The sequence below is a fragment of the Babylonia areolata genome, chromosome 7, assembly GCF_041734735.1.
Source record: "Babylonia areolata isolate BAREFJ2019XMU chromosome 7, ASM4173473v1, whole genome shotgun sequence".
NCBI classification, from domain to species: Eukaryota; Metazoa; Mollusca; class Gastropoda; order Neogastropoda; family Buccinidae; genus Babylonia; species Babylonia areolata.
In genome coordinates this window covers 51972608-51984042 of record NC_134882.1, presented here as the reverse complement: position 1 = coordinate 51984042, position 11435 = coordinate 51972608, and the positions used below count along the sequence as shown (strand labels likewise).

At 45.7% G+C, this 11435-nt stretch overlaps 1 protein-coding gene across 1 annotated transcript in view; it reads right to left on the bottom strand.

Annotated features, from left to right (window-relative positions):
* Nucleotides 1-8142: 8142 nt before the first annotated feature.
* LOC143283872 (arylsulfatase J-like) overlaps nt 8143-11435 on the bottom strand; it is a 72279-nt gene continuing 68986 nt past the window's right edge. Inside the window, exons 8-9 of the mRNA XM_076590252.1 lie at nt 9015-9111; nt 8143-8619 (exon numbers count right to left, since the gene is read on the bottom strand). Coding sequence (XP_076446367.1) covers nt 8379-8619; nt 9015-9111 — 338 coding nt within the window. The 3' untranslated portion in view covers nt 8143-8378. The remainder of the gene's footprint in view (nt 8620-9014; nt 9112-11435) is intronic.

The window sequence follows — 11435 nt, the reverse complement described above, 5'->3', positions numbered from 1 at the left end:
ACGCACAGGAGTCTGTCCATCGTTGTCCCAGCTGCACCACAGGACTGTCAGTTGTGTTGTTGGCACACATCTGAGCACTGAAGCTGACTAACGCAAACTTTAGTGTATGAGACATGCACAGACATGATTAAAGTAAGGAGCATCTTTCTGGTGAGTCACTGGTGGCGAAGCATACTGCTGGCACACCAGACCCTTGAACAATGCAAGACTTCGGGTTTGGCCAGAACCCCCTTTAACATTCCTCCCTGAAACTTGAGTTCGATCCAAACGGATCGAACTCGTTGGAGCCCTGCCCAATCCTGGATTCCGACCACCAATGTTAGAGTCCTTCTGGGCGGAACTGCTCCAGTAACTAGAGTTCGATCGAATTGATCCAACTGTTGGAACCCTGCTTTATCCTGGATACTGACCACCAAGGTCAGAGTCATTTCGGGCGGACCTGCTGCATGCTGTCTCTGAGCCCGGCCAGGACTGACCATGCTCGTCTGAGTATACCCATCCCTGGGTCTGTGTGCTTCAAACCAGACCCTTTAAGATTGTATCCAGCTCCTCAGTCTGGCCTGAAGGGCTGAACTCCCTTGAGTCCAATTCAGTGTTTCTGCTGACTCGCAACCTATTGAGCGCCTCAAAAACCTGAACATTCTGACTCACCTGGCTTTTGGTGACTGACTCACCACACCTTTGGAAGTCACATGGCGGTTGCAGTGGGCTTAAGGAACCAGCTCTTGATATTGGCCTCCTCGTGTGGCTGCCGTGGCATTCCCGCTGTGGCCTTTCACGGACTGATCCCTCATGGCTGCCACCATGATCCCATCCGGATGGGATCCCAGATCCGTGAAAGGAGATTCTGGGTTTCTTGCCTGTGAAGGTCGTGGCTTCGTCCACGTCCCGAGCAAACTCTCCCTACTGCTCGTGAGCCCTCTGACAGTACTTGCAACCCAGCAAGGTAAATCCTGGGCAATGTAGGAAGGAGATGGGGTGAATGGATCAGGTATCCTTGACAGGACATCCGTGTTCCATGTTTTGCCCCAGACTGGTGTTGAGCAATCATGTGGTACTGGGACAACTCTTCCATCCATCTCGCCAGTGGCCCTTTGGGTCCTTGAACCGCGGGAGCCATGTTAGATTCGAGTGGTCCGTTCTCACACTTTGATGCTTTGCAAATCAAACAAATATCGGCATCATTTCCAAACCAACATGCGCAAATTTCTTAAAACGGAACGAGAGTCTCTGTGGGGCTTTTCCAAATACAATAGACTGAGCAACTAACTAGACGCTCACGTGACTTGGCATCAGAGATCTTTTCCCATCCCTCTTGCGGCCAATCAGTGGCAGCCTCTTGTGCGTGTTGGGTGTATGTGTGTGTTTGTTGTTGGTATGGTGTGGGTCGTGTGTTTTGGAGTGCGTTTGGTTGCATGCGCGAGGAGTGTAGTGGTACACAAGTGTAGGAGTAGTTCTGTGCACGTGCGGATGTGTGTGTGTGTGTGTGTCTGTGTGTGTGTGTGTGTGAGGGGGAGGTGGGGGGGGCGGGGGTGAGGGGGGGGGGAAGGGGGGTAGAGGATGAAGTATGTGTGTGTATCATGCCTATACTTGGGAGCAACGATATTGGATATATATATATATATATATATTGTATATCTGTATATGTGTGTGGTTGGGGGGGGGATATGGGTATGTGTGTGTGCTTGTACAGTAAGTTTGTGTGTGTGTGTGTGTGTGTGTGTGTGTGTGTGTGTGTGTGTGTGCCGTGGAAGCTGCGATACGTAGCCTAGAAATGAGTGTGTGGAGGAGGGGGGTAGAGGAGGTGCAGGGTAATGTGTGTGTGTGTGTGTGTGTGTGTGTGTGTGTGTTGGGGCTCATGTACGTTTATGTGTATTTGACTGTGCTTTCATATCTGTGAAACTGCATGTTTGGTGCATATCTGTTATGCATGTGTGGGTGTATGTGTGAATGTGTGTCTTCATGTTTTACATTTATTTGCTTATTTATCATCATTGTTGTCTTATTTATTTATTTATTTATTTATTATTATTATTATTATTATTATTACTACTACCTTTTTTATATTATAATTATTATTTATTTATTTATTTATTTATGTACGCTTATCTATTATTTATTCACCTTTTTTTTTCTCAAGGCCTGACTAAGCGCGTTGGGTTACGCTGCTGGTCAGGCATCTGCTTGGCAGATGTGGTGTAGCGTATATGGATTTGTCCGAACGCAGTGACGCCTCCTTGAGCTACTGAAACTGAAACTGGTCCGTTCTCACAGTGAAAGGCCCTACCAAGCAGATTAGTACTTCAGATGGTGGGTGAACAGGGATGATATCATGCAGTATTGTTTCTGCACTGGGGTGAGTGAGAAGCTGCTGTAAGAGATCACTTTCTCCATGCTGTCCTGCACTTGGCTGAGCATCGCCCCAATGGCCACATCACCAGCATCCATGTCCGAAATAATGGTTCCGTTCCATTGGGCCAATCTCAACACCAGAGGTTCCATGAGCACCTCTCGCATTCTTTCAAATGCCTTCCTGCTGTTCCGTACCCCCACTGGAACTTGTTCTTTCCTATTAGTCCTACAGGGGTTGCGGACAGTTCAGCGAAATCCTTCAAAACATACGTTGGTAGTTCACCAAATCAAGAACCTTTCCAATCCTTTGAAAACTTGGGGGATGGGCACTGCGCTTAATTGTTTGTATGTCTCTGTCTGACAGGGTCTGTCTATTTCGAACTGACCCTCCTTCCCAGGAACTCCACTTCGGGCTGGAAGAATAGGCACTTCCGGGGTTTCAGCTTCATCCCGTAGTCTCGAAACTGCTGCATGGCATCCCTTAGATTTACAAGATGATCCCGGAAACTTTTTCCCAGAACCAAGATGTCATCCAAGAACTCCAGGACCCGTCTTCCATGTGAGACTTTCAGGGTGAGATTGACCACTCTGGAATAGGTGACTCAAGTGTTAGTCAACCGAAACCCATTCAGACACGTTCTAATAGGCCAAACTAGGTCAGAATGCTGTCTTCTTCCTGTCACACTCCTTGATTCTCACCTGTCAATACGCATTGTTGGCGTCTAGTTTGAAAACAAGTGTGACTGGCCAGAGTGTCCATACAATAATCCTCAACCAGAGGTAGTGGGAAGGTGTCTTTGGCAGTCACTTTATTTAGGACTAGGTGGTCAATACAACCAGCGAACTGATCCATCATTTTTTTCTGGTTAGTACTGGTGCTGATGCCCCACTCTAAAGCAGATCTGTATCACTTCCAGCGTCTAGCATCTTCTTAGATGGGCCTCTTCTTCGCCAGCGAACATGGCGGGCGGGCGTCGCATGTGCTGCTTGATGGGCTTCGCATCACCCGTGGCGATGTCATGTTCGATTGCAGTGGAGTTGACCAAATAGAAGTCATCTTTCACGAACACATCCTGGTAGCTGATGAGGAGCTGCCTCTAACTGTGTTTGTTGTTCTGCTGTTAAGTTTTTGCTTGAGCGTCGCTAGCAGGAGGTGTTCAGGCCCCAGATCTGATGAGCTGGAGTTCTCAGAGGACTCAGAGCGACTCCACACCCCAGCATTTCAGAGTGTTTGAGAGGTTTCTTTCACACCATAGCTCTCTGTGTGGTACATTCCTGGACTGTCCGGTAGAATTTCACAGACATCACAGACAGAAACTGTCCTTTTCTGACAGAACGAAATCTGTCACTGGTGCTTCACCAAGGATTGGGTCTGTTTCTGCTTCTGGACCGTGCGTGGCATAATAAGGTCACTGATGTTGGTCAGGTTTGGTGTAGTAGTCCTGCAGTTTTCTATCCAGCTTTCCCCTCACCCACACTACTGAGTTGGGGGGACTACTGTCTTCCTTGCCGTGGTGACTCTTTGCCACTGATGAAGTGTTTTTAAACTTCATTGGGAGTCTCTCTTCCCTGTCTGGAGAGTGTCTGACCTTAGATCCAGAAGAATGCCCCTAGTGATGAAGTAGATCATGTCCCAGGAGCACTTGGATCATTGATGGGGGCCACAGTACCACTTTCTGAACAGCCACATCACCAAGTTTGATTTGGACTGAGGTTGTTGAGGTAGGCTTGGAGTGCAGACCCCTGATCAAACCATGTAGAGTACTACATCTTTAACCTTTACTGGCTTATGTTTCCATGTGTCAAAGACAGAACTGTCTACAATGGTTATCTCAGCGCCGGAGTCCACTTTGGCCTCGAGGAGTACTCCGCCAGCTGTGATCTGAATGCTGGATGAACTGCGCAATCTCTATTAACGCGGAGGACTTCTGGTCCCCCTCCCTCCTCAGGACTGTTCACGACCTTGGTGTACAGCGGCATTGCTCACTCCTGGGATTTATGACTGACTGTTCAATGGGGGTCAGACAACTGTTGAACCGGCTTTGGACTGGTAGGGCACTGAACTTAATCTACTTGAACTTTTTGGTGGTTCAGGACTCCGGCTTGCTGGTGGATACTGTTTTTGCTTGCTGGTTTGCCTGAAACAGCACCACGTCCTTGGCAGGTTTTGATGTTTTGTTGACCGTTGGGTTTCCTCTCCGAGTTGGAGTACCTGCTTTAGCTTCTTAGTAGATTTGTGGCCCTTTCTTGCTGGCTGAGGTGTTTGGCCGCTGACCCTGGGCCTTTCTGGTTTAATTTTTAAAAAAATTATTGTCCTTCTTTTGCAGCCATTTCTCTTACTGGCGGCACTCTTTTTTGCAGAAAAAGAACTTCATCCTCGTGTCGTCAGTAGGCTGCACCCAGTTTGTCTGCTCCTGTTTTTCCCAGTGTTAAGTGCTTCAAGCAGCATGGTGAGTTTCTCTACAGCCTTCTTGAGGAACTTAAGGTCAATTTGGACCTTGATGGGCGCCTCCACAGCACAGATTTGTGGCTCTTCCCTTGGCCTAGGTTTCCTGGTGTGGATGGTGAGGGAGATGTGCTGGAATTGTTGAGGACAGAGTGAGGTGAGGAGATGGTGAGGGCGATGGGACAAGAATGACAGCAGGGTTGTACGAATGATGGGTTGGAAGGCTGGTGGCTTGGAATAATTTTTTTCTTTCTATATTTTTTTCTCTCCACGTCTCATTTTATTCCTAGATTTGCTTACTTATTTTTTCTTGTTTTATTCTTATATTCATTTACATGTTTACTCTAATTTACTTATTCTTTTTTTATCCTCAAGGCCTAAGTTCGTTGAGTTACGCTGCTGGTAAGACATCTGCTTAGCAGACGTGGCTGTAGCATATATTGAGTTGTCCGAATGCTGTGACGCCTCCTTGAGTAACTGGACTGAGCTGAACTGAACTCTGTGTGTGTATGTGTGTGTGTGTGTGTGGTGTGTGTGTGTGTGGTGTGTGTGTGTGTGTGTGTGTGTATGTGTGTGTGTGTGGCGTGGATCGACGCAGCTGTCACTCACTTGTCAGTGGAAGGTGGCAGAGTGGTTAAGCGCTTATCTGCCATTATAGTGTCTGTAAGTTCTGGGATCGAATCCCAGTCTGGCCCTTTCTTCTAGGTTTGACTGGAAATCATACTGAGCGTCTTGTCATTCCAATCAGACGATTAAACCGAGGTTCCGTGTGTAGCACGCACTTGGGTGCACGGGAAAAAGAAACCATGCAAACATAAGTGTTGTTCTGGAAAATTATGTTTTGAAAAGATCTACTCTGCTCGGTATACACACACACACACACACACACACACACACACAAATGATTTGTCCAATCACGGAAAACGTCTCCTGAGAAACTCAAACTCAAACTGCAAGCCCAAACCCCGTTACAAGCTTAGCATGCTTAATCAATGCTGAGTAACCATAAGCTGCTGACTATGTAGTGTTCCACAAACAAGAGAACAGAACAATTGTTTACTCCTTTATCCTCTTCTGCTGGCCTGCAGCACATGGGCGGCCAGCAGATATGTGTACTGCTGCCTGTCCTGTGCTGTCTTGGCTGGTATAGCTTATGGTGGCTTTCTGAGGACCTGTCCTGTTGTGACTCCGCCCACGTGTAGCACACACACGGAAACGAATCAGAATAATTTTCAAAGACGCGCCTCTGCTTTGCGTCGATCAGTGACGGAACTTAGTTGTGACGCAATCGTTTGATGCCAGTTCGAAAGCTTAACTTTCGCGTTTTTACATGAACTTCAGTTTTGTTCCACTGCTCAGCATGTAGTGTTTTAGAACAGCTGGTCAAATTCCTAACCGAACATGTGCAGTAAATATTCCATCTTGTAGTAATGAAAACGTTGTGCTAGATCTGGTAAAATACATTGCCCAAGCTTTGCAAATTAGAAAAAAAGAGAAACTGGATTTAGTGACAAATGATTCAATGTAGATGACTGAAACAAGGTGGGACAGGGCGCAATAGCCCAGTGGTTAAAGAGTTGGACTTTCAATCTGAGGGTCCCGGGTTCGAATCTCTGTAACGACACCAAGTGGGTAAATGGTGCATATTTTTTTACCATCTCCCAGGTCAACATATATGCAGACCTGCTTGTGCCTGAACCCCCTTCGTATGTATATGCAAGCAGAAGATCAAGTACGCACGTTACAGATCCTGTAATCCATGTCAGCGTTCAATGGGTTATGGAAACAAGAACATACCCAGCATGCACACCCTGAAACGGAGTATGGTTGTCTACATGGCAGTGTAAAAACGGCTCACTCGTATACATACAGTTGTGTGGTTTGATTGCTTTTGATGTTCATCATTCTCAGTTTGTTTTGCAATGGTTTGATTGCTTTATGTTGATCATTCTCAGTTTGTTTTGCTACTTCCTACGTGTAAAAATACATTGTACTTACACTGTTGAAAACCATGAATACGATGCCAAGGCATAATGAATGACGAACAACAGTGTGGACCCTGCACCGTGGCAGAGTTGGGTCAGGCGTTGGACTTGTGTGACCCAGTGTTCACCCGTGATCAGAGTTCGAGGCCCGACTCAGCATGGTGTTGTGTCCTTTGGAGAGGCACGTTCCTCCGATTTCCCTCCATGCTCCAACGTGTGAACGGGAACCCGACTCGGCTGGTTAAAGCGGCGGAAGGGTAGGAGGACTAGGTCCTGCATTCCTATGCCCACCTCTAGACACCAGTGGATGTGAATTCACTGCCTCAGTGACTGTTGGCTCTGGGACGTGTGCCTTTTTTGTGTGTGTACATGTGCGCGTGTGTGAGAGAGTGAGTGAGTGAGAGAGCGAGCGGGAGAGAGAGCGAAAGCGAGCCAGCCACCAGCCAGACAGAGAGACAGATAAGCAGAAGGACACATTCGCCGTCCGACAGAATATTTTTCTCTCCCTCATTTTCCAAGCGTCGAGTAATAAGGATATAGGCAGATTGTGTCTGTAAGTAATCGATAACATCGTTCGCTTTTGAAAAAAAAAGAAATCAAGTACACTGGTTCCATGCTTCAGAAGAATTATGTTTTTATTACCATATTCAGAATTTAGAATACACCAACAAAGAAGCAAGCACATAATAATAATAATAATAATAATAATAATAATAATAATAATATTTATATAGCGCTGAAACAAACAAAAAACGTTCAGATGGATCGAACTTATGGAGGAGAACAGTCGAAGGCGAGAAGTGTAAATCCATTGTAAGGTTGTGATTAATTTGGCACATGTAGTATATCTTTCCTGGATGCTCAACTTCTTTTCGACCTAAAGACATATAAACTTGATGCAAATGACAGGCACATGCTCTTTTTTTTCTTCTTTGTTTCAAAAACTAACATTACGCGATGTAGCGTATGGTTCAATCCGTACGCTTCGACACCTCTTTGAAACTGAAACCGAAACTGGAACATAAGCCTCTGTGTTGTTTTCTTGTATTTGAAGTTTGGTGACGGGTTGGGTGAGGGGGAGGAAACTAGACGTTATGCAAGTAGTATAACAACCCTCAGAGAGTGCGCCAACGCTTCACACAACGACAGAGGCACTGAACGGAGAAAGAAAATTGTGCATGCATTTGGTTTTTCTGGAAAAAAAAAGGATCAGAGTTGGTGTTAGTGAGGGTATTTATGATTCTAAATCACTCCCGGAAATGGTCATGGCGAGGCGGGGTAAAAAACCAGGTCGTACATTACACCTGAATGTGGGAGTTAAAGCACACAGACCACAAAATAAGAAGAAGACGAAGAAGAAATTATTCTACAGCCACGTGAATGTGGGAGTTTTTAATTAAGCACACAGAACACAAAAGAAGAAGAAGAAGAAGAGCAAGAAGAAGATATCATTCTAAAAGCCAGTCGTAAGACAAAAAGAGTTCAAAGCGGTCGGTTCTCGAGGAGGAAGCAGCTGTCAACAAAACCATGTCCTTCCGGACCCGTGTGACACCAGAAGGAGAACGAGCCTTTCAGCCCGTGGAGCTGTGACTGCTTCAGTTCAGATTCTGTTCACCCAGGCAACACCACCCAGGGGAATTGGCGCCGGAGTAGTGCTTGCTTTTGCCCATGGGGTTCTTGGGCACTTCATCAGGGAAGGGGATGACCTTGGGTGTCTCAGCGTCCAGCACCTCCCGCAGCTTCTTCAGGTAGCTGCCGAGCCTTATGTCGTCCTCGGCCAGGTCTATCAGGTTCTTGGTCTCCCCAGGGTCCTCGCGCACGTTGAAGAGCGTTTCGCTGGAAGAATGGAAGCGGTTGAACTCAGTGGGTGTTTCGTGCTGTCGTTCATGATCATGATGGTCATGGTGATGATGATGATGATGATGATGATGATGATGATGATGGTAATGATTTTTATACCAATACTAATAATGATGTTGCTGCTGCTTCTACTACTACTACTCATATGATATGATATGATACAATATAATAGAATGTGTTTATAAGCGTGTGTGTCTATGTCTATGTGTATGTATATATACATATGTATACACATATGTGTGTATATATATATATATATATATATATATATATATATTCAGTTTTCCCTTCCTTTTTTTCCCACTTCTGTCTGTTTGTCTGTCTGCCTGTCCCTCCTTCTCTCTCCCCCCTCACTCTCCCTGAGCACTTACTCAGGTTCAAATCCGTCCACCGATGTAGCGGTTCCATTCAGCAACATGTCTGGGGGCGCTGGTGCGGCGGACTTCGCCTTGCTGTGCCTTGGGTGTCCTGCCCCAGTAATCAGCAATCAGTGCTATATGATGAATGATGATGATGATGAATAATGTAGTTACTGACGGGCGCAATAGCCGAGGGGTTTTAAAGCGTTGGACTTTCAATCTGAGGGTCCCGGATTCGAATCTCGGTAACGGCACCTGGCAGGTAAAGGGTGGATATTTTTCCGATCTCCCAGGTCAACATAATTATGTCCAGACCTACTTGTGCCTGACCCCCATTCGTGTGTATGCGCAAGCAGGAGATCAAATACGCACGTTAAAGATCCTGTAATCCATGTCAGCGTTCGGTGGGTTATAGAAACAAGAACATACCCAATACGCACACCCCCGAAAACGGAGTATGCTTGCCTATATGGCGGGGTAAAAACGGTTATACACGTAAAAGCCCACTCGTGTACATATGGGTGAACGTGGGTGTTGCAGCCCAAGAACGAAGAAGATGTGGTTACTTCTATAGCGCCTATCCTCAGTGTGAGACCAAGCCCCATGTGCTTTACAAACACAGTCGAATGAACCACATGCTGCCTTCCTGGGTACAGCAGACTGACGGCTGCCATTGGGCGCTCATCATTCGTTTCCTGTGTCATTAAGTCAGATTTCAGGCAGGCACGCACACATAAACATTCATACAGACATGTAGCATTATACGTGCATGACTTTTTGTGTGTGTTTGTTTATTTACCCAATGTAGTCGCGCACACGGATTACAGTATCTTTAACGTGCCTTTTTGATCTTCAAAACTCACCTTTTCCCTCAGCAATAAGTTCAATTGTGGCAGGTCCACTTCCTTTTCGTTACGTGTGCTTGACTATGTGTGTATACATATGTATGTGTACATAATTACATGCGTGTGTATGAATGTGTATTGTGTGTGCGTGTGTTTATGTAAGTTTGTGCCTGGGGCATATCTGTTATGCATGTGTGGGTGTATGTGTGAATGTGTGTCTTCATGTTTTATATTTATCTGCTTATTTATCATCATTGTTGTCTTATTTATTTAATTATTTATTTATTTATTATTATTATTTTATAATTATTTTCATTACTACTACCTTTTTTTTTTTCTCAAGGCCTGACTAAGCGCGTTGGGTTACGCTGCTGGTCAGGCATCTGCTTGGCAGATGTGGTGTAGCGTATATGGATTTGTCCGAACGCGGTGACACCTCCTTGAGCGACTGATACTGATACTGATACTGTGCCTGCCTATGTGTGCGTATGTGTTAGAGCAGCTGTTAGATACACATGTATGTTAAAATGTATGTATGCAGTGTGTGCGTGTGCGTGCGTGCGTGTGTGTGTGTGTGTGTGTGTGTGTGTGTGTGTGTGTGTGTGTGTGTGTGTTGTCACATTTTGGTGTGTGTATGTAACATAGATATAATGTTTTATGTTACCAAAAGCGTTTTTGTAAAGCACCTAGAGCAGATTTCTGGATAGTGTGCTATATAAGTATCCATTATTATTATTATTATTCTGCGTGCGTATACACACGAAGGGGGTTCAGGCACAAGCAGGTCTGCACATATGTTGACTTGTGAGATCGGAAAAATATCTCCACCTTTTACACACAAGGCGCCGTTACCGAGATTCGAACCCGGGACCTTTAAATTGAAAGTCCCACGCTTTAACCACTCGGCTACTGCGCCCGTTGACATGATCTGCACCAGCAATCAGCAACCATCAATCAATGCTACATGACCTGCACCAGCAATCAGCAACCATCAATCAATGCTTCATAACCTGCACCAGGAATCAGCAACCATCAATCAATGTTTCATAACCTGCAACAGTAATCAACAACCATCAATCAAGGCCTAATGACCTACACCAGCAATCAACAACCATCAATCAATGCTACATGAACTGCACCAGCAATCAACAATCATCAATCAATGTTACATGAACTGCACCAGCAATCAACAATCATCAATCAGTGCTAAATGACCTGCACCAGCAATCAACAATCATCAATCAGTGCTAAAAGACCTGCACCAGCAATCAGCATTCAACAATCATCAATCAAGCACTAGGTGACCTGCACCAACAATCAACAATCGTCAATCAAGGGCTACACGAACTGTACCAGCAATCAACACATAAGAATCAGTGATAAAATACTTTTCATATGACTCCTCACTGACAGCTACGGGTATGGGCAGAGGCTGAGAGAGAGAGAGAGAGAGAGAGAGAGACAAGAGAGTGAGAGAGAGAGAGAGAACAATCTTGGGTTTGGGGAGATAGAGGGAGAGGGGGTGTTAACTCACTCAGTAGGGCCAGTCCTCTCTTCTCCCCTACACAGACCCCTCGGATGTCCAGTG